This window comes from Rhincodon typus, chromosome 18 (genome assembly GCF_021869965.1).
Source record: "Rhincodon typus isolate 14 chromosome 18, sRhiTyp1.1, whole genome shotgun sequence".
In the NCBI taxonomy this organism is placed as follows: Eukaryota; Metazoa; Chordata; class Chondrichthyes; order Orectolobiformes; family Rhincodontidae; genus Rhincodon; species Rhincodon typus.
In genome coordinates this window covers 15538628-15563183 of record NC_063349.1, presented here as the reverse complement: position 1 = coordinate 15563183, position 24556 = coordinate 15538628, and the positions used below count along the sequence as shown (strand labels likewise).

General features: G+C 39.4%; 1 protein-coding gene across 1 annotated transcript in view; it reads left to right on the top strand.

The window, feature by feature from the left end:
- efcab6 (EF-hand calcium binding domain 6) overlaps positions 1 to 24556 on the top strand; it is a 91467-nt gene that overhangs the window by 17455 nt on the left and 49456 nt on the right. The window contains 7 exon segments of the mRNA XM_048607779.1: positions 2892 to 3040; positions 6837 to 6968; positions 8720 to 8806; positions 9060 to 9159; positions 9375 to 9545; positions 16481 to 16552; positions 18947 to 19107. Of these exon segments, the coding sequence (XP_048463736.1) occupies positions 2892 to 3040; positions 6837 to 6968; positions 8720 to 8806; positions 9060 to 9159; positions 9375 to 9545; positions 16481 to 16552; positions 18947 to 19107 (872 nt within the window).

Genomic DNA, 24556 nt, shown 5'->3' with positions numbered 1-24556 from the left:
CCATGACTATGGTTGTTCTATCAGTTATCAATAACAGAGGCCTTTTGCCTGCCAACAACTGTGATATTGGTTGTTAGGTAAATGGACAGCTTGGGGCTGGGAGCCAAATGCAGAGAAGTGATCAGATCTCTATCCGTTCAGATTCTGTTTCTCCATTCTCTGCAGTAAGCCAACATAGCTGGCTTTCCCCAGGTATAGGGCACTATAGATTGTATACACATCACAGTGAGAGGGGCTTTTCATTACGCAGCTAACTTCTTCAATAGAAATTGTTTCATTTGGTCAATGTACAAGTCTTCTGTGATCATTGTTTCCACATCTTAGATATCTGCCCCAGGTACTCTGGAAGCTGCCTTGAGAACTGTCAGTTCTTCATTTCAAGTGTTGAATGGCTACTCGGAGAGCAAGACTATCGTCCACACTCTGAGCTGACAATTCTATTATGCAGTCCCCCACATGAGGCTGATTACAGATACAGTGTAGTCCATTCTTCCAGCAAGGCCGTCATGGAGCAGGTGAAAGGCTGAAAGACAGAATACTGGAAAAGCCTTGCATCCTGTGCTCAGCAGAACTGGATCAGGCAAAGGGAGGATATAATGGACATTGAAGAGCTGGGAGAGTGGCAACATTCTTCTGAGGAGGAAGATGAGGACATTGAACAGGAGGAACATCACCTTCACCATGATAGAGTGAAGCAGCATCAGGCACAACAAGCCAGACAGCGCCTAGTAAACACAAAAACGGAAGTTGCTGGAAAAGCTCAGCAGGTCTGGCAGCATCTGTGAAGAGAAATCAGAGTTAATGTTTCACGTCCGGTGACCCTTCCTCAGGTTCAGGTCACTGGACCCAAAGTGTTAACTCTGATTTCTCTTCACAGATGCTGCCAGACCTGCTGAGCTTTTCCAGAAAATCCTGTTTTTGTTTCTGATTTACAGCATCTGCAGTTCTTTTGGTTTTTATTAGCAATTAATAGACGCCCACCTCAAACAGATCTGAGTTTAGTGATGTCACCATTCGGTGATTGTAAATTTGTTCGTGTTCAAAAGGCAAACAGCCCTGTTTAGTCCCAGAAGCAAATACAGCATTTTTGTTTGTTGTTCCTTTGCTTTTCTTGTTGATTAATAAGAATTACCATAAACAACTGTTTGAAGGTTTTACAAAGTGTGATGATTCACATTCAAAAATGACGTGATTTAATGCTACGATGGGTATGAGATGAAGAGTAGCACTGCTTCAGACAGGGTTCCATCATGGAATGAGTTTAAGGACAGGTATCTTCTCTAGCTTCTTGCTTGTAGTTGTAATTAGACTGATGGTCAGTCAGTCAGATGATGATAGAAAGAGGCAATACGTTTATGAATGTGCTCTGCTTTTTCAAAAGAAGTGTCACCTGTGCCACTTGTGCTGTCAGAAGCTTTTCTTTTCCATTTCGATCTCACTACATTTACTGTGAAGGCCTAATCCTGACTGGCAGCACCTGATATGGTGCACAGCTAGGCTTTGGCAATGACAATGAGAATCCCAGAAGGTCCTACAGCAGTGAGCACATCCGCCACTAGTGAATGCACGATGGCATAAGTGAGATGCTGTAGAGGCATTGTCCATACTTATTGAGGTGAGCAGCAGAGAATTGTGTGAGATAACTCGAGGTAAACCCTTGTGAAACTCCCTGAAATTGACACTTAGCTGTTTTTTTAGTAAAATTTGGTCACTCTGATTTATTCAGAAGTAATCAGTGGTTACTCTGAAGGTTTGCATTTATAGATACATTGAGAGAGACTTGGGTGTGATGTTGCATGATTGATAACTAGCTAGCGCTCCCAATGCAACTTATGTTAGAAGTACCCAGAGGACTGGAGGATTAGTTGGCATAAGTGAAAACTATCTCAGTACAAGTTATCTTCGGGAAATATGGGAGACAGTGGGAAGGAGGAGATGGCTAGAGTGCCATGCTGAAGTTAGATTTTATTTTGTGCACAAGTCATTTTGTTATTCCACTGCATATAGGAACATGTACAAGTACCCCAAAATGTAATAGTTTGTGTTGTGTAATAAATTAATTAAAAGATGTTAGAGTAATTGTTCTTCTCAGATAAGTTGCTAACCAATCCACATTGCAAGGTATTTTTTGATCTGCTCCATAGTATTTGTGTCACTCAGTTGTTTGCTTTCTGATCAAGTTTCCACTTTAGTCCTAAATCACGGCTGAGATTTTGCTACTTAATCTGCAATTAAGACCATCACACAGAAACAAATTAGTGGGTGCATGTTCAATTTACACAAGTTACAGATAGAAAATTCAAATATGGTAAAAGCAAAGTTATGCAAATCCACAAACCTACAAGATTGATTCCTGGAATGAGAGAGCTGTTCTCTAATGACCGGTTGGGTAGATTGGACCTATCTCTGGAATAGAAGAATGAGAAGTGAACTCGTGGAAACTTATAAGATTCTGAGGGAATCAGGTTAGGTACTGAGAGTTTATTCCTTCTGGATGGAGAGTCTAGATAACAGTGTGTGGGGGAAAACATGTTCTCAGGATGAGGGCTGATTTGTTTAAATCTGAGATGAGGAAGAATTTGTTACCTCAGACATTTATTAATCTTTGGAATTTCCTGCCACATTGGGCTAGGATACTTGATTGTCAAGTATATTCAGAGCTGATAGATGTTTGTACTTTAGGAAAGTTTAGTAGGGAAGTGGAATTGAGTTCAAAGATCAAACGGGATCTTGTTGAACAGCCTGTACGGTTAACTTCTCTCAATCCTTTTGTTGTTACGTTCAATGCCCACAGGTTTCCATTTCCATTTTTAAATGTAATTTTTAATATTGTGTGATGCTGTTTGATTTAAAAAAGTAGAGTTAGCAGCCTGCTCCTCTTTTATTCCCAGGTGCGAACCAACTATCAGGGCTTGTTGCAGGTGTTTGCGGCTTTTGATGAGACCAAAAGTGGTTTAATTTCAGTGGAAGACCTCAAAGCAATTTTCAACAATTTTGTGTTTCCTCTGAGCAACGAAATCTTTGATCGCCTGATGGATAGGTGAGATGAGAGGGACCATACCTTAAATAGTATTTTGATTATGTTTAGAAATGTTTTCTGAGGATTCTAAGCATTTTTTTAAAATCTTGGTACCGATTGTAGTTTGTTTTTGCAATACTGTTCTGTTAAACATTGCAAACATATTTTGTTGTCTATACAAAGCCTAACTAATGGCTGAAATCTCTGGTGGCTACCAGTTAATACCAAGTTATGGTGTACACTTTACCTAGAAACATCAAAGAAAGCATCAGTCCAAATGCAATGTTATTTACGATTACACTGTAGATAATCTTACCTTCATACTAGTCATTCACAGCATTAGTTTTGATCCCCCTTGATCTATATTCTATCAATTGTTTATATTTTTACCCCTAGCTTTAATGTTGCTATAAGTCAAACAATTATACCATCAATTGCTTTTTTTCTGTCTTAAACTAAGTGCTCATTATCAATAACAGTTGTTCATCCAACATTACACGATGAATGGTAGGACCATGGGAAGCACCAAGGATCATAGGGTCTTTGGTGCTCATGTCCATTGGTCCCTTAAGGTAGTGGGACAGTTAGATAAAGCGATTAAAAATGCAAATGGGATACTTGCCTTTATTAGCTGAGGCATAGAGTTTAAGAGCAGGTAAGTTGTTGCTGGAACCGAATAAAAATTGGTTAAGTATTGTCTGCAGTTCTGGGATCCATGTTATAGGAATGACGTGATTGCACTGGAGAGGGTGCAGAGGAGATCGGATAGTCTGGAGTTGTTTTCCTTGGAGCAGAGGAGAATGAGGTGGGCGGTGTGGGAGAAGCAGATTGAGATGCATGAAATTATGAGAGGCATAGACAGGAACAAACTTTTTCCTTTGGAGGAGAGTTTAATGACCGAGGAGCAAGGATTTAAGATAAGTCAATGTTCGGTCTCTATTGGAACACTGTGCAATTCTAGTCTCCCTGCTTTCGGAAGGATATTGTGAAACTTGAAAGGGTTCAGAAAAGTTTTACAAGGATGTTGCCAGTGTTGGAGGGTTTGAGCTAGAGGGAGAGGTTGAATAAACTGGGGCTATTTTCCCTGGAGTGTTGGAGGCTGAGGAGTGACCTAATAGAGGTTTATAAAATCATGAGGGGCATTCACAGGGTAAATAGACAAGGTCTTTTCCCAGAGGTTGGGGAGTCCAAAACTAGACGGCATAGGTTTAAGGTGAGAGGCGAAAGATTTAAAAGGGATCTAAGGGGCAACTTCTTCATGCAGAAGGTGGTGCGTATATGGAATGAGCTGCCAGAGGAAGTGGTGGAAGCTGGTACAATTACAACATTTAACAGGCATCTGGATGAGTATATGAATAGGAAGGGTTTAGAGGGATATGGGCCAAATGCTGGCAAATGAGACTAGATTACTTCAGGATATCTGGCCAGCATGGACGAGTTGGACTGATTGGTCTGTTCCCGTGCTGTACATCTCTACAACTCCATGACTCAAAGGAGGTTTAGAGGGGATATGAGAAATGTTTTCACCAAGCGGCTGGTGGGAATCTAGAACTCACTACATCTATGGGTGATGTATAGAGCCTGAAGCTGTCATAACATTTAAGAAATGTTTATTGTACGCTTCTAGTGCCAAGGCATACAAGGCTATAGGCCAAGTGCTGGATAATGGAATTAGAATTAGAATCTACTGGAGCTGGTTGTTTCCAGCACAGACCTGATGAGCTGAACAGCCTTTTTCGCTGCTGTGAATCTCTATGACCCCGACTGTGACATTTTTTTATCTTGAAATTAATTATCTGAAGTTAATGCAGCATAAGTGAGTCATAAAACAGTACTTTTTTTGATATGGATATAGTGGGGTGCAGAATAGCTGCAGTGAACGACAGTGCATTCCTCTGATGGAATTAGCTGGCTATTGTCATAGATAATTCAGTCACACGCACACTAGAGAAGTCCCAGATGCAATCTCTGGACTGCATTACTCATAAGTGGACCAAGACCGTATAGTAGCATGGATAGTAAATTTGACAGTTCACCTACTGACCCTTCATCTTATTCGCTCCTCTGCAGATGTACCATTGTCTTTGGGATAGCTGGTGACAGCCTGTTAATGCATAGAACCTGCTCTCAGCTATGTTCCAGTATGCAGATAATGCCTAGACATTAATGATCTAGATCTGGGACTATTACTAGCATAATCAAGTGGATTTGTTACTTGTCTTGCTTCCCATGATCTTTGTCAAATTCAGGCTTCTCATTTTTGTTTCTGGGTACATGCTCACTTGAAATTAGACTGATCAGTCTCTTAATGATGCATGCAGTGAATAGACAATGTAGGTTTTCATTCCTTAGTCTAGATTGGCTTGAACCCATTTGTGTTATGGTAATACTAGATTAGTCAGATCCCAGAGTGAAACCTGGCTTAATATACCATAAGTTTTAGTTTTTCAACTTGGTTACCATAGTGGTCAGTCCCAGAACACATTTATGAGAGACTGCAAATGTACTTCTTACCGTAAGTTTATTACATAAGATAAAATAAAACTACACGTATAACACAATTTGGAATGATCTTGTAAATGGCAAAGTAAAAGGTTCAGTCCTTTTTCTCAGCAATATCTTTTACATACGCTTGACCCCAATGAAATATCACTTGTTTTCACGTTTTAATTTCTTAGCTAAATACTGAGGTTACAAACATCTCTTTTTGTTAAATTTCTGCACATTCACCAGATGTCATTCACTCATTTACTGAGTGTCCTGAGACAGGCACAAACTAACTCACTGTACTCTAAATAAAAACTCAGTGGTTTTTCCTGCATGTCTACTTGATTGTTTTAGCAATCAAGTTATTGATTGAAATTTGATTTAGTTTTGAACAGAGCCAAAACTAAATGCCCTTCTGGTCTGGAATTTTGTTTCTGTGCTAGGAATGCGTGTAGCCCTACTTGTGCTCTGGCTGATAAATCTTAAATAAGTAAATTTTAAGCAATTGTCTCACCAGGTAGTTTCTCTCGTCATTTAGCCTAAGTCACAAGATATCTTGGAAGAAAACTGTTCTGACACACAGCTTAAAAAAAGTTTGACTTTTCAAAAAAAAAAATCACCTTCATAGAACTGAGCAACAAAACCTGTTTACCTCTACTTTAGAACCTAACTTTCCAAATTATAATATATTTTAAACCTTCATTACACTTGCTTACTTTGATATGGTCATTTGGCTGATCTTTATCAAATGAACCCTTTTTAAAGGTGCACAAATGATTAACTAAAATACATTGATGAATAAAATTGAATGGATTGATTGTGAAAATAAATTATGTTGTTATTTCGTGGCCCCAAAAAGACTTTGATGTTCACTAGTTACTTGAGGTGACTTTGAAGTGTATTAGGAGACACCACATGCTGCCTGACCAGAGATGTCTTGGCTGTGAAGGACAATCAGTAGTCTATCATTCCCATCTAACTGTGTCACCTAGCCCCTGAGTGATGGCTTGTACTAAAAAAAACTAGTTTAATCATCAACAAAGTGTCATTATACATGTACATTTGGGGCAATGGATGAGTTACAATTGGAATTTGATCCAGTCCTATTTGAAGAATTCAGATTGTATGGTTAAACAAATATATTCCAAATGTTTTACTTGATTACTTTAAAACAATACATATTTTATCTGTATGTGTTTCTACAAGAAAGTATTTGGTTGAGGTAAAATCCTTGAGGGGCCTAATTTACATGATCCGTAGAATCAATAGTTTTAATGAGCTTTAATTCAAGATTTCCTTTCATTGTTGTACATTTTGTCTTTTGGTTCAGAATCAATATTAAACCTACTGGCAAAATTGCATGGAAACCATTTTTACTCAGTTTGACAGAATCAACAGCAATGGAGAATAGATGGGCCATCCCAATGCAGCAAAGTGACAAGTAGGTCTATCCCTTAGGATTGTAAGATTATTAATTGTTTGTAGTAATCTGCTGTTTTTCCTGTAATTGCTAATGCCAGTTAAATGCCAGTTGCTTGTTTCTCAAGGTAGTAGAAAGTGGGTCAGTAAAACCAGGTTGTCTTTACAATTTTGCGGCTTTTCTTGATTCCACTGTGCTAGTTTTATTTTGAAGTTGCTTTATGCTTTCGAGAAAATTTGTAAAAAAAAAAGTTGAACAAGATTACGGTTTTGTGTGAACGGGATAGGTTGTGGCAATGGTGATTCACATATTTTCAACCAGCACCTATGCATTTGAAGTTTTGATAGCATTTGACAACAGTTTGAACATTTTGTATTGGACTGGCATTTAAATATGCCGGTAAATTATTTGGGCAGGATTTTCCATTTTGTGAGCCCTAACGGTGGAATCTTGTATGAATTCCCACCCCTTGATGTGTCTGGCCAATAAGAAACATATTGGCAACCCATTATCAGAGGGCTGCAGAGGGAGAGACAGCACTTCACAATTGAAGCAGCCTCTAAAGTTCAGGCGAAAATGTTTAATTTGAAAAATGTCTGAACGTAGATGGGTAACTCCACCACTGGATAGCCAGTGGCCACTGTGGCCTGACAGTTATGACAGTGTCCTTTGCAGATCAAATGAGCCCCACCCCAATAGCATTCTCAGCTCTCTTAAACTTTTGTAGGTTGATTTGGAGGATGAGAACAGAGGTGGAGTGGGACAGCAACTACTCTGCTGTTAAGAATATTTCTGGAATTCGATCAGAAAGTAAAGTGCATCATTGTCAGTGAGGAAACTAAAAAAGAAATTGCTAGAGAAACTTAGCCAGTCTGGCAGCATCTGTGGGAAGAGAGCAGAGTTAAAGTTTCGATTCTGATGACTCTTAATAAAAATTGCTAACAGCTGGGGAAAAAATTGGTATTTATGCTGAAGTTGCAGTGTGGGTGAGGGGTGAGAAGAAGGGGAGAAGCGGGTGGATAGATGGAGACGGAGCCCAGAGAGAGACATGTCAAAGGATAGGGTAAACAAGGAGAAAATGGATAGTCGGCCAGGTTATCTTTGTGTGGCCTTTGCATCTTTGTGGGGCTAGAAATCTATCACTAGGTGCTTCCTGTCACTGCTGTGTTTCTCTTCATCCGTTTCTAGGGCCAGCATGCTGGGCTGGCCTCATTTTTCACTCTTTGCAATGTGCTGTCTCTGGGCTCCACCTCTCACATTCTAACCACATGCATCTGGTTTCATCAGTCTGTTCAAAGCTGCTCCCGCCAGGTTTACATTAATCAGAATGACCATTAACAGGCTTCATTAAACATGTCTATACACAAGGAATTGATAGAACCCTACAAACTCAGGTTCCAGTATCATATGATTTGATGTCATTATGACATAGCTCCACACACACGTGCTCAGTGGCTAATCCTAGGACGTGTTCATTAATTTTAAAATGATAGATAGGTTTCCGATTTCTGCAGCCACTCACCTTCCTTAATCATGAAGGCACAACGACCTGATGTCATCATACCCTACTTTATACTTGCCTCAGAGGATGACAGTTTGCCCAATTTGCTACAGTAAAATCCAGTCCGCAAAAGTGACAACACTGTGCAAATGTAAGATGACTTTTGTTTAAAATAAAAGAACTGTGGATGCTGGAGATCTGAAACAAATAAAAACAGAAAGCGCCAGAGAAACTCAGCAGGTCTGGCAGCACCTGTGGAGAGAAAACAGACTTAATATTAAATTTTGTGTAGATCTTTGCAGGATGAAACCATACCTGGTACTACAGATGCTCCAAAGTCAGCCCCTTGTAGATCAGAAAATCATGAAATGAAGTTTCAGTAAGTTTGTGATTACTTTCCATGTTTAATTAGTTATTTTTATTTTAAAAATATTATTATAAATATTATTTTCTGTTGATTAAAATAGTTGTTTGAAAGGCTGTGATCTTAACTTTTTGGTGCTTGTTGTGCTGATTTCTCAGTTTAAAATATTTTTTGAAATCTTCAAGCAAATTCCAGGCTTTATTACTTTATCTTCAGTTTTCAACATGAATTTATATCTATTCGAACATTGACATTTGTCCCGTCACAGTGTGGATCCTGTTGGAAAGATAATTGAGAAGAGCAAGAGTAGAGACATTCTACAGAAACTACACAAATCCTTACAGGAGAGATACCCTGCACTAAAGAAGGTATTGAGAAGTTTTAAGTTACTGTTGTTTGCTTGCTCTGAATGACCATTGCAATGAGGTATTAGAATGTATTTCAATCTTGCAATGCCTTGAAACAGAAAATCTGAACTTGTTTTAGGGAATGTAAGGAATCTGAGTTTTGGAGTCTGCCATTGTTCCTTATCTTAAATTATTGCTCAATGCATTTGTAATCAAGAAAATTTGTTCTTCCTCAGAATCACAAAGGTATAATCACTAGACGAGAGTTGCGTCGAATTCTGCAGAGTGTTCCGTTACGACTAACTGATAAACAGGTTAAGGATCTTATGCTGTTGCTGGACCCAGAGCACAGTGGGATTGTTCACTATAATCAGATCCTGGATTTAACTGAAACTGATGAAGAAAAGGTATATAAAACAATTTATCTTGAACTAACTGAACAATGATGTGCACATGTGCAGAGAACAGGGAGGGGGCAGTAATTCCAAATAAATGAACTCCGCATTATCACTGACCTATGGGAAGAGACTATAGAACTTTTAAAGTTTTTTTTGAGAATGGAGGACTACAGTAGAAGCTAATTTTAAAGACATTTTAAAGATTTCTTGTTCCATTTCTAATATTCATCATGCCTGCCCTAGGTCACCAAAGAGCATGTTACACAATGAGAAAAAGAATAATGGTTTTGATGTTGTGGTCAGTGGCAAAACAAGAATGCTCACTGTTGACTTCAAAGAAAGCTACTTTGGAAGGTCTTGTAATCACGGTAGCAAGAACATAAACTTCCTTGACATGTAATTGATTGTAGTATTTTTAATGGGGATTCCCATCATTAAGCTGCAGGGATATCAAGATGACCAAGCAGTTAATGCCATTAAAGAATAAGTTGTATTATTCTAAAGGGTGTGCAGGAGCAGAGAGACCTGACTGGTATGTATACATACGTCACTGAAGGTGGCAAGACACGAGTAAATAAAGCATACAGTAATCCAGGCTTGATAAATAAGGGTGTAAGGTAGAAGAGTGAGGAGGTTATGATGAAAGTTACTATTACACTAAGACACTGGTTAGACCTCTGCTAGAGTGTTATGTACAGTTTTGGGCACTGCACCAAAGGAAGGATATGTGTTCAGTAGCAGGAATGCAGAAGAGGCTTACAAAACTGTTCCAGGCATGGGACATTCAGTTATGAGATAAGATTGGAGAAGTTGGGACTGTTTTTCTTGGTGAGGAGAAGGCTAAGAGGAGATTTGATAGAAATTTTCAAAATCATGAGGAACCTGGGCAGAGTGGATGGGAAGAGACCATTTCGACTCAAACTGATTGTGAGCCAGAGAGCACAGTTTCAAAGTGTTTTGGGAAAGAAGCAAATTCAAGGTGAGAATGTTTTTTTTCACCCAGTGAGTTGTTAAGGCTTAGAATATCCTGCCTGTAAGTGCAGTGGAGTCAGGCGAAATTCAGACATTCAGAGGGTATTGGACGATTGTTTCTATTTAAATAACGTGCAGAGTTAGAAGGAAAGGGTAGGAGATTAACATGAGGATAAAATATTCAGAGAGCTAATGCATATACAATAGGCTAAATGGCCGCCTTCTGCACAGGAATGAAATTGTGATTCATGACAGACAGTCAACTAGGAAATCAAAAAATGCTAAAATCAAATCTCTGTTTAAAAATGTTGGGAAACATGAAGTAAAGCTGAGATATGCATGATAGGTTAGAGTAAGAGAGGTGCCATCGTGAAACAAATACTTAGAAAAAATTACAAATTTAAATTTAAAAAATATTTTCAAAAATTTGGTAATTTATTTTAATTGAGATACTTAATAGTTTGCAAATATAAATGATTTTTCAGAACCAGATCACTTATTCAGCGGTAGTTGTCACTCAGCTTGCTGTTAAAAGCCCAGTTGTACGCTTTTGAACAAGACTTAACTTCTTAGCAGGGTTTCTAATGTCAATATGACAGCAGAAAAATGGGAAGTTCTCACCAGATCAAGTGATTTCACATAAATAATTTGTTCCAAATAGTCATACTGGACTCGAAACATTAACTCTGTTTCTCTTACCACAGATGCTGCTGGGTTTAGCCAGCACTTTCTGTTCTTATGTTATTAATTTCACATGATCAATGGTGTGCCTGTGATAGAGCAATGAAACACAGATCTCAATTTCAGGATTTTCAAGTTATTCAGCACTCCAACTAATCTTGAAGCCGCAGTCAAATTCAAAGGGGAAGCAACACCAATCTTGACAATCTTTCATCAAAATCCCTGAAAATTCTGGATTATTAAAATTGTAACACACTCTAAAATCAAATATCTGGAATAAGCAATGACTGTACAGAATTTGAGAGTTTTGCATTAAATTTCTGACAGCAAAACTTACATAATTCAGAGCATTATTCAGAGCTTGATGGTGCAGCCATTCACAATGTGCTCAAAATACCAGTAATTGTGTAAATATTACTGATCACCTCCCAGACCTTTTATTTTAACTTTCTAAGCCCAGTATCATTCTTGCAATACACCCTCTCTAAGATTGAGATATCCTTCCTGAATTGGAATGTCCACTACAGACTATATTCGATCGAGATTCTGTACAACGGGAGCATAGTTGGCACCATGGGACAATGGCAAACTTTCACTAATCTTTTGATTATCTTTAGCTCCTGTTTACTAACTTTTAAATGATCTGTGTTTTTGGAGCCCAAATGTATTTGCTGCCTCTACAATCCATAGTTTCTCGCCATTATTAAATCGTCTACTTTATCTTTCTTAGGTTCAAATTGATGACCTCTCACTTACACAAATTAGCTCAGTCAGCCATAGTTTTGAACATTTAACTCCATCTGGCATTGTCCTTCTGCAACTTTCTGATTCCATCTACACTAATTACCATACCACTTACTTTAAAGTTATCTGTAAACTAAAGGAATAGAAATCTATGCATCTAACCAATTGACAATTTGTAAGAAATACAAATATAAAGAGGAAACAACATTTATACTGTGGGAGGAGAGTATTGATTGGTTGGCAAGTGAGCCCTGATTCATTCAGGTGTTGCTGTGGAGAATGCAGCAATTAATTATGACTAGCAATTAACTACCAAGCTTTGTTTAAATTTTAAATTAGGGTGGTTAGTTCTGATTGTTCAAACCAATGCCTTGAGACATGACTCAGAGAATGGGCTGTGAGGTTTGCAGACACAGGTCATTTGGATACGATCAGTACCTTGCTTGATGTGAACAGCTGAAGAGATATGTTGTTTGATATGATCAGTCACTTCTTGGAATGTGTGACCTACATACCTAGCATCATAGTGGTTGAAATTCATATACCACATTATTCATTTGTATGAGAGGCATTGTGTGTTTCTGGCTTGATGACAGCATCCTGTTAATGGTGAACACCACTCATATTGTTATTGAATAATGGTAGTGTGAAACAGCCAGCTTCACCCTATCGACTGGTTTAGCATTATCTATTTTACTAGTTATGTCCTGCAAAACTCCAGTAGATTTGTTGTGTGATTCAGAAACCCATTCTCGTTTTGTCCAATACAAAACAGAAATTGCTGGAGAAACACAGCAGGTCAGGCAGCATAAATGGAGAGAAAACAGTATCAACAGTTCTGATGTTGGACCCAAAATGGTGACTGCTTTCTCTCCACAGATGCTATCAGATCTGCTGAGTTTCTCTAGCAATTTCAGTTTTTTTTTAGATTTCCAACATCTAGAGTTTTATTCTGTCTTTGTTCAATCCCGTCAATGTTCTCCAATTATTCTGCTATCAGACTGTAGTATTTTCCTCACTACTGGTGTTAGGCCAATTGGTCTGTAATTCTGTTTTGTTCTCTCCCTCCCTTTTTAAATAGTGGGGTTATGTTTGTCATTCTCCAAGCATATAAAGTATAGGATTTTCCACAGTTTGTTGTTCTGACATTGTCGTGTCATGATTCTGTTGGGTAGTATGCTGAAAATCAAGTCCTACTATTCTCGGAGTTATCACAAATGTGAACATTTGATCAAAGCATAGGACTGCCCACTTTTACCTCTCTAATTCAGATTAAAATAGTATGCAAACCAAGCTTTTCATTAACTAAATGAATCACTATTTATTGCAATCAAATAATTTTTGACTAATGGCAAGAAAGAAACGTGAATTGCTAACTTAAATCCTTATAACTTAATCTCTATCCCTTCTAAAAATTTGTCACACTTATACAAACAGATGCAGAACAAGAGAAAACAAGACACAAATATTATAGGTGGGAAAGAAACAAAAATGTCAGAGATGCACAATTCTAGCACTTGTTTGGATCATAGCGGTCGATGAATTGTTCTACTTCAGCTTCTGACTAGTTGCTAATCTTCTGATTATTTGCTAATGTTACATGGTTGTGGATAGCCTGATTTACAGGATATCATTCACTGCTTCAGGATTCATAATTTTAGTGTTCCTGAGTTTAGATTCTCAACAAGAGAATTTTGTAGAGAGATGGTTATAGGAAAATGGTGAGTGAGAATAGCTACCAGGAGGTTTTCTGTTACTTCCCACACAGGAGATTTAGATGCTTGCTTTTTGGGGGCTAGATGTTTCCCCTGCATTGTTCACACAGACAGCTGTACTACTCGCCCAGGAGCCAATCAAAAAACTGTAACTATGCTGACCTCTCTTGAATACTGGTCCTGTTTCTAAAAAAAAAACAATCAAAAGACAGTCTCTGGGCAAAACTGCCCTGAACACAGTCCTCCCCAACCATTTGAGTAAGGCAACATTTTAGATATAACTCACAGTGGATTCCATTGATTCATTTTTAAATAACTGCAACATCTTTTTCCACAAGTTCCTCAGTTTAAAGCAGCATATTTTCCCTTTCTAATTCTTATTACAGTCCAAAAAATAAAATTGTTTTTTACACTGGCATCTGTGGTCAATTCACTTATCATGCGTGGCTGTCTCTGAAGTCTTCCAGACGCAGCTTACTCAGGAAATACAATCTTGAGGTGTTCATTCAATCATGCTGTCAAAAGAATAAATAGGTTTCACCCTAAACTGATGTAGACGGTTTTCTTTTCAGAAATGAGAGAGTTCGTACCACGCTTTCCTCCAATTTGGCTCATTCTTAGCAGGTTTCTAGCAGGCTTTTCTCCAACTCAATTAGGTCTTAGTAGGCTCCACTACAACTAAAGCAAGAATCTCTTCAGACCAGTCCAAGTTCAAAACAGCCGCTGTAGGTTCTACAACAAAGCTAGCAGTTATTTCTAGTCATTTGATTTCTAGGAAACATTGTTGAAAAAGAATTCCAATGTCCACAGTGTACTTTCATTGATCTTTTAAAGCAACTACTCAAGATACGTCCAAAGAACATGAATTGAATTCCTTTTCTACAATCTTTCAGAATTTACATCCTCATAACAATATAAATTATGAAGTGGCTTTGTAAGACTGTGAATGGCAGGAGTAGGAAGCCTAGGACGTCAAAAAATGGGTCTCATTTGACTGATTCTTTTTAATTGAGCTGAAAGTATGGTGAACTTGCATGTGCTAGAAGCCATACATGTTAATATGCAGGCCCTTATACACACTGCATCTGTTTAAAATCTTGGAAGAAAAAGATAACAGCCATTCGCAGGACAAGGCCTTGACTAATCAATTAAACTACCTGGTTGAAAATTTAAACAAAGCTTGGCAGTTAACTATCAATCACTATTTACTGGTATTTTGTCAATAGAGTCCACTTACCAACTAATCAACGATTTCTTCTCATAGAGGAGATATGTTGTTTTCCTTTCACATTGACATTTCTTGCAAATTTCTTACAAATCCTGATGAGTGCAAGGTAAAAACTCCAATAAAATGTCATCATTTCCCCAATACACAAGGCTGCATAACCAAACAACTATAACCAACACTTTCTTTCTTCCCTCCTCTGTTCTTTCTTTCCTTGTTTGCTTGCCTCTTCCCTGCCATCAATCCTAATGTGTCTTGTCATGTAAGGTATGTCATATATGTAAAACCATTTTAGAATTTGATTTTGAGTGAATGGCATATGGAATTTTGTCTGTGTGTGTGAGAGAAGGGGTTTAATAATTAAACTCTAAGGTTTTCTGAAGCCATGGTTTGTTTAAAAAAAAAAATCATGCGAGGTGTCATTCTTAAGAGCTAATGGGAATTTTAAAAACTCTCCAAAATAAATAGTGTAATGCATGCAATTGGCGTGATCTGGAATGGTGCTTTCATTTTTGGCTTTGGAGAATATCCATAGCTTGAAGAAAGGTTTTCGGTTTCAGTTTGCAGAAGTTGTGGTTAATGTTAGATGTGTAAAAGTTTCTCCTAAAGAGAAACTATTTAAAACTGTTAAGAAACCTCAGTGTAAGGTATTTAGTTTGAAATTTGCCAACCAGAAGTGTTTGGCAGAAACTGCAAGCTGAGGTGTTACTGCAAGCTGAGAAAGTCTATCAGGTTCTCAAGAGTGGAAAGTAAATTTAAATAAATGTGATAGAGAAAGAAATTCTCTCCTGTGTGAGTACTGGAAAGGCGTGCTGTTGGAATTAATGGGAGGTTGCTTATTGTGTGTTTCAAAATCTTTACTAATGTTATATGTGAATTAGATATTACTAAATTGGAGGGGATTCAGAAAAGATTTACCAGGATGTTACCAGGACTAGAGGGTTTGAATTATAAGTATACGCTTGAACATTTTTCATTGGAGCGAAGGAAGTTGAGGGGTGACTTTGTAGAGGTTTATAAATTATGGGGGACATAGATAAGCTGAATAGCAAAGGTCTTTTCCCCAGGGTAGGGGCGTTCAAAACTCGGGAGCATATTTTTAAGGTGAGAGGAGAAAGATTTAAGAGACCTGAGGGGCAACTTTTTCACACAATAGGTGGTTCATATGTGGAATGAACAGCCAGAGGAAATGGTAGATGCAGATACAGTTACAACATTTAAAAGACATTTGGGCAGGTACATGAATAGGAAAGGTTTAGAAGGATATGTGCCAAAAGCAGGCAAGTGGGACGAGTTTAGTTGGGGAAACTTGGTCAGCGTGGACGAGTTAGAGTGAACGGTCTGTTTCCATGCAATGTGACTCTCTTTTGTTTATTCTATTTAATTTTTTCTTTGCATACCTGCAGCATTTTCATGTTTGTGTTTCAGTGAAAGGTCACTTTGCTAAAACTAAAAAAAAAAAGCCAAATTTCAGTCTGGGATCCGAGTCATCCAGTAGTAACATCAGCTGAGATCATAAAACTTCAAAATTCTGTTCCGGAAATATTCCATGAAGTCTGTAGTATGTAGTTTGACAGTACAACTATATCTTCTGTTTTCCTGACTAGATGAATCAAAGTTATTTGAATGGAGCTACAACAGTTAAAAAAGGTATTCCTGAGGAAGCAGTGTGGATGACTGTAAGTTAATGCTACCTAATTATTTCTGTCAAATGTTCTATATTATTTTGTTTTTACAAGTTATGCATATAGGTCTCAACATCAATGTTCATTAGTGTCTGCTGTCACTTTCTTGGTTGCACTCTTGATCTGAGTCAAAAGGTTACACGCCAGAGCATGACAGGAAGTGCTGCATTGTTGGAGATATTTCATCCAAATTATACTATTAAACTGCAGCCCCATCAATTCTTTCTGACAGACATAAAAGATCACATAGCAATATTTTGAAGAAGAACCATATGGCTGGACTTCTGACAATATTTATCCCTCAATTAGATTCAAAAAATAGATTATTTGGTCATTATTGTAATGTTTATGGGAGATAACCGTGCGCAAATTAACTACTGCATTTTCTATGTTACAATAGTAACAACACTTTGAGAGGATGACCTAAGCTGTAGTGTACTTTGGAACATCCTGTGGGCATGATAGATGCTATATAGATGTAATTTTAAAAATAAAATCAGTTTTTTAAAAATATTTAAGGGTGTGTGATCCGACAATATGTCTTAATTCTATTGTGCATTGATGTGATTTACATGAAAAGAAAATCCTAGTACAAATTAACTCTGAGTGAGATTTCAGATGTAGAATCTCTGGAGTGAACATGTCAAACTATATTTATTAATAAGCAAATACTCAGAGCAAGAAAGGTACAAATGTGTTGTAAGTCAGTCATGCCTTATTCAAACATTTAATTGCCTATAAATAGCTCCAGCACATAACCATAAAAATGTTTGACAGATTTATGCATTGGTGTGAGAAGCAGATGTTATGTCACATAACCAGTAACAAACGGGTTGTTTGAATGAAACTGAAACTGCAAATTTGTACAAAACATTTTTGCTCTCAGCTGACAACTGCTGCTTTCACAGAAATGCAGATGAATCAGAACCGAAGCCAGGACCCACTCAGCTACTATCACAGGATGGCTGTGTCACTGCAATCTGAAACAGGCATCAGCTCAGAGGTCCAGATGCTGGAATGTCACAGATCAGACCTAGAAGCAATAAATAAAGGACTAGGTAGAGCATGAATGGAAAAGGGCCTAAAATCAAATTTGAGGTCAGAACTACAGCATGCATGAAGCAGCATGTGTTTCTTCGGCTGCTCAGACTGGGGAGCTGTGTGGCTCAATTTTCTGGATGGTGATGTATATCAGATTGGTGCCAATAGCATGGGGTTTGGTCCCCATTCCGGTTGGGGTTGATTCAGGATCTCCCTCTTTGCCCTACCCATGTTGGAGGTTGTAGCACTATGGGTCAGATTTGCCTTTAGGCAGACAATTCCAGAAGATAAGTGCAGGTTGCTGCTACTAGAATTGATTGGAGTTCCTAGAATCATTGAAAAGTTGTAGTATAGAAGAAGGCTGTTTGGCTGATTTGTCTATGTCACTCTACTAAGAGCAACTCCACTAGTCCCAATTGTCTCCCTTTTTCCTGTAGCTGTCTTCATGTGCTTATCTAAGCCCCCTTAAGATATCTGTTGAACCTGTCTCCACTACACTGCCAGGCTGTACATTCCAGGCCCTAACCACTCGCGTTTTAAAAAAAAAATTGATCTCGTGTCACCATTGGTTCTTTGACAATCACCTTTAAATCCTGGTTATCAACTCTTCCACCAAGAGAATAGTTTCTTTTTATCAACACTGTCTACATTCTTTGTAATCTCAATCAATTTGGTCTCTATTTTATTCTGTATTAGAACATTTTTCATAGAATTACAGAGTACTAGTGCACAGAGGAAGTCATTTGTCCCATTGAATCTCTGAGGTCTCCTTCAATCAACAATCCAGTTAGTTTGACTCCCCTACTCCTTCCCACGTTACGTTCATTGCACAGACAATACTTTACTGAAAATAATGATAAATCCTACACCTGACTCTTATTATTTTACAAGCAGCTAATTTTTGACAGCAGTTGAACACAGTAAAAGGCCATGAATCCAGGATCATTACAAGTGTCAAATTTCCTTCTAGTTAGCAGCTTGTGGCTTTGCAGTGTTTTCTGAAACTTGAACACATAATCTCAGCTCAATCATTAACATGGTATTAATAAAGTTTTGCTTAACTGAAGGATGAAATATTGAGCCAAGGTCCATTTTGCCTGTTTCAGTAGAAGCTCAAAGCATTGGTCAAATTTCTTTTGTGGTTTTCCTGTAGACCCAATAAAAGCACAGACTGAAAAGTAACAAAAGGATTACTAACATGCTCTGTGTCAACCTTTTGACTAACATTAATTCAGGAGTCAAAGTTATGAAGTTCAGAAGGATGATAGTACACATACGGGATGTTTGTGTCTAATAGCACTATCAAACTTCTGTCTACAAACATTTTATGCTCAACATTTCAACCAGGTGGAAGATCTTCTCCGTAACAAAATTAATCAAAATTGGAAAGACATGCAAAAGGCTTTAATGAAGAGCGATCCTGAAAGGACTGGCACAATATCGCTTGCTGAATTGCGAAAGATCCTAGAAACCTACTGTTTCTCCATTTCTGATCAACATTTTGAGAAGTAAGCAACTGCAAAATTGACCAAATATAGTCAGACCTTTTTGAAGTGCATTATTAGCTTTTTGTAAACCATGACATTTTGAGAATTTTCAGCAACAGATCTTCAATGCTAAATGTTAAATCTATTCTGATGTATAGCACTGAACTGCGCAGAACAGATGACGCCCATGATCAGCAGTTGCTTTATGTTGAGCTATTTAGGTCCATAACACAACAACGATGAAACGGTTGAAAGATATTATGGTGGGAACGTATTTAGTGATGTGTACATATATATGGAACCTAACTTTGTTATTTTGGAAGATTTCACAAAGGATGAGTATGCAGATGAAGAGGAAGTGAAAGATAGTTCCTTGGGAGATGCAAAGGAACTTGTGCAGGTTGGGAAGAAATGTATTGCTGGAGAATCTCTGGCTTTGATTGTTTCGGTAAGAGTGGAACTGAGAAAGTCTCACTAAGCAGACAGCAAAAGAAAGATATTGGAAGACTGAGTAACCAACCATGGCAAAGACTGCAGGGAGTTGAGAAGGAATAAAATTGATGTTATGTCATAATTGTTCCATGTTGTTTGTGAAATAGACACTAGCCTAAACCCTTTTTGCATATTAAGGTCACGTGAGCATGGCAAGCCACGCTATAAAAAGGCATTTATTCAAACATTCTCTTTGCACAAAAAAAGCACTATCATTTCCAAATTCTTCACACACTTAGTCTACAAAAGAAATACCTGTTGTGGCCTCCTCTACATCGGGGAAACCAAGCGGAGGCTTGGGGACCGCTTTGCAGAACACCTACGCTGGGTTCACAATAAACAACTGCACCTCCCAGTCGCAAACCATTTCAACTCCCCCTCCCGTTCTTCAGACGACATGTCCATCCTGGGCCTCCTGCAGTGCCACAACGATACCACCTGAAGGTTGCAGGAACAGCAACTCATATTCCGCTTGGGAACCCTGGAGCCTAATGGTATCAATGTGGATTTCACAAGCTTCAAAATCTCCCCTCCCCCTACCGCATCCCAAAACCAGCCCACCTCGTCCCTGCCTCCCACCTATCCTCTCCTCCCACCTCAAGTCGCACCCCCATTTCCTCATCCCGCCCCCTTGACCTGTCCGTCCTCCCTGGACTGACCTATCTCCTCCCTATCTCCCCACCTACACTCATCTTTACTGGCTCCATCCCCGTCTCTTTGACCTGTCTGTTTCCTCTCCACTTATCTCTTCCTCTATCCATCTTCTCCTCTTCCCATCTTCCCCCTCTCTCCCTATTTATTTCAGAACCCCCTTCCCCTCCCCCATTTCTGATGAAGGGTCTAGGCCCGAAACGTCAGCCTTCCTGCTCCTATGATGCTGCTTGGCCTGCTGTGTTCATCCAGCTCTGCACCTTGTTGTCTCAGATTCTCCAGCATCTGCAGTTCCTACTATCTCTGATGCAGGAACATAGTTGCTTTCTCTGACCTGTTCCAATTTAGTATGTTCCAAAATATGCATTGTACATATCATTCAGGTATTTTAGGGAATGTGTGTGAATTGTGTTTGGCTGATCATCTAGTGACTGTTCATTGTGTAGTGTTGCTGCTCTTGGAAATGTGCTGCTAATCCATTACGCATTTTGAGAATCTCCCATGCTGTAAAGCTCTGTGCCTCTATGAATGGTTGACTTCTGGCACTGATTTTGTTTCAGTTCCTTGCTCGATTAGTTAAATTTGCCGAATTAACTGTAGTCTGCAATGAAGCAGCTTCTCTCGTTGCATACGGTTCCTCAGTAAGTGTGAAAATTTATCTGGTTATTGATTTTCACAATGTACAATCAAGGTGGCAATTTCTCTAGGAGATCCCAAGTAACTAATCGTGCTGACCTTTGCTAAGTGTGATGTACATTTGCTCCCTTTCTAATTTCTCACCGCTCTGGCAATGAGTTGGCAGCTTTATCAAAGTGAAATTAGATTTTCTGGCCTGAAGAAGGGTCACTGGACATGAAGTGTGAACTGTTTTGTCTCCACAGATGCTGCCAGGCCTGCTGAGGTTTTCCAGCAATTTCTGTTTTTGTTTTTGTTTCTGATTTCCAGCATTTTAGCTTTTTGTTTTGCTTAGGTTTTCTATCATTTCATTTTGATTTTGTAACTCATTCCTGTTACACTTTCTGAGTTGGTGGATTTTCAGCTATTGGAAAAGTAGTCTACTAGAGCAGTAGACATTAGTCAATGGATTATACTACTTTACATGCCTTCAGTAAATGCAGCTGTCCTCATTTGCTTTGTATGCATTTGCACTAGATTGGATTGATTTTTGATGATCCTGTTTCGCAATGTTCACCATCTGCTAAGCTTTCTCGTTTGCTTCGGATAGTGTGGGGATGATGTGTTGTGCAGTTCCAAAGATGGCAAGGAGGATGTCAGTGTAAAAACTATAGAGTTTTGGGGTGGAACCTTCACAGCCCCTGAATGGCATAGGCCATGATGAATCAGTTGGGAAAATGCAGCAAGATTGGCAAAAAAAATGAGATTCTTCATGTCAGGGGAAAAAAAGTTCAGCTCTGCACCCAAGTATTGAACTATTTGCCAACATTAGCATTTCATTAATATTGAATCACACCTCATTGATGTGTGTTCTCCCATGCCCCAGATTGAAACTAAATGGTGAGAATTCTTCATGTGAAATTTAGAGTTAGTACTAGGCTGATCTAGCTCGCTGCTGGATCTTCCAGGGCTCCATCTTGGACAGTAATCTTAACATCTCAAGGTATGCCTCGTATGTCCTAATGCCTACAGCCGCTGTTCCACAGAGGTTGGTATCAAACACATTCCAGCCTAATTGCATCATCATGCACATCTCCAACTCATTTAAAACATAGTTCTGCATTTTAATACTGCAATTTGGCACTCGCTGACACCTTCCACTGTAATGCTGCTGCCAGCATACTTTGCGTGCAGGGACTAGCACCCACTCGATGGACTCCAGCGTGCTGAAACTTTGGACTCCTCACTTACTTAATCTGCTCCTACTTGGATAATCATACCATCTCTAACTTGCCTTGCCTTCTTGTGTTTTCCCAACTCATTCAGAACTTAAAAGGTTAACACTACCTCTGTCTTGCCTTGCTGCTTAGAGCAGACACAAAACCAGGCAGTATGCCATGGTTGTTAGCAGTAATCAGTCAAGCGGGGTTCCAGCAGCCTACATGGTAAACACACTGTATGTGCTTCAACCGAATTGCCATGTCTCAAATTCTACAGACAATCTTCAGTCAGGGGGTACCAGCGTGGTAGGTTGCAGGCAGCATCTGATATCAGTCTGGGGCTTGGACACAGTCAATTGGATGCTTAACATCAAGGGTCTGGGGTTTCATACCTGTACAGTCTGACATGGGCCATAGTCAGACCTGCAGATCTAATTCAGTGTCTCTGGGGCTTTGTACTAAGTCAGCCATGGAGCTGCATAGTCAGAAATCTGGTAATTCACCAGTTGGGCCTGTCTCTCCACATTGGACAATGAGTGTGCACCATAGTAAGTCCTGGGCATCTGGAATTTATCAGTGGCCACTGATTCAATGGGGAGGCTGGGGAAGTCCATTGTGTGGGGATTGGAGGCAGTGTTCTGGGATACAGAGGTAATAAGAATTGTGAAGTGGAGAGGGGGGGTCTCGACATGTGAAGGTGGGAGTTGATAGACTGCAGAAAGACCAGGGTTGTTGTAGGAGTGGGGAGGTCATTGATCGAAACCACCATGCCAGCATCAAAGTTGGGTGGGGGGTGTCAGTGCATGACTATGTTTGGCATGACTACTTAATGCCTGGGGCTCAGGGAAAAGTGGGGCGATGGACAGTTAAGGAAATGGGCTGCGTGAGAACATGGGAAAGATGAACGTCGATCGTGTTGACTGAGAGGCTGAGCCTGCAACTTGCTTTGTAGGTTGACCTCTGTGTCTTCCATCCTCCTCCAAGTATGTAGTGTGCTGTTGCCACACCTGGAGTGGGCAGAGGAAATATTTTATTCTTTGGGTAGAGTCCATTTTTGTGTGATGTGAGGCCCTTTGAAAGTCAGCAGTATTAAATGCACATGTTGCATGTGAAAGACAAAAGATGCTGTGTGTGGACCTTGTGTATTGACCAACCATGTTGACCAAAACCCCTGGCCCCAAGCACTCTTTACCGCAACATTAAACAACACCGGGCTATCCAACTAATTACTGTGAATTACAAGCAATATCTTGCAGCCGGAAAGATCCACCCTGGTTCCCGAAGTCTCACCACCTTCCAAGTTCAATAAGGTGCAGGAGCTGCTCACTTCACAACTTCAACCGTAAAACATCACAATGCAGGTCGGAATGACTGTGTTACTAGTATGGGGGGATGGGGATTGGAGTAGGTGACAGCGAGTGAAGGAAGATGTTGCACTCAGTAGTGTGGTAGACCGTGAGCCAAGGTAGGAGTTGGGTTCATTAGCAGAGAGAGTGAGTGTGAAGTAGCGAAGAGTAGATGGTAACACTTCCCCCTTGCAGAGCCCTGAAGCTCATTTAAGCTTCGTGGAGTATTTCTCCAGACTATGGACGCTACACTGACCTGGGTGGCAACTTCAGACCAGGCTGGCAGGGCATTGTGCGATAATCTCCTGGATTAACCTGAGGAAAGCAGAAGATCCTCGTTTGCATCATTCCACAAACCAGGGCCTGCAGGTTCCTGGTGGTGAAGCAGTGGGCTAACCTCCCATTCTTAGCCATCTCTGGGTCAACTTTTCACACTCGGGAAGCATGAACGACAGCAGCTGACTGATGTCACTTGGCCTGGTGCACAACTGCATTTTTAAAAATGGCACCAGGAAATCTGGAAAGTTCCAGCAGTGACCTAGACTTCTGTCTCTGGTAAATGCACCACAGCACACGTTGGGCACCATAGAGACACGGTCCATTGCTAATGAGCCAAGCCAGAGAATAGTGTGAGAATACTTGCTTGAGCTGCTGGAAAGAAAACATCCATGAAAATTCCTGAAGTTGACACTAGGCTGATTTTTTACTAAAAACCCTTAGTTTCAGTTTAAGGTGAATGAAAGTTTATTTTTAAAATTTTTGAGTTTGTTTTATTATGCCTTTGTATGTTTTGAAATAATGCTTTGGCTTTTGATCCAGCTGAGAAGTAAGAAAGATGTGCACGTGCTATGGAGAAAATTGCTGAGAGCAGAGCTATTCTCTAAATGGAGATGGGTAGGTTTCAGTAAAAATATAAGTTAGTGTAAAGAAAGCTGACCTAAAGTTTGCAAACAACTAGTTTGCTGTGTTTAATCAGATACCCCAGTTACCCCTGAATGTTTAGACAGAGGAAAAATGAACTCTTGAGAATTGGATTTGGCTAGGTGGCTCTGCAGGAAAGAAGATCCTGCTGAAGAGATAGTAGGAACTGCAAAAGCTGGAGAATCTAGATAACAAGGTGCAGAGCTGGATGAACACAGCAGGCCA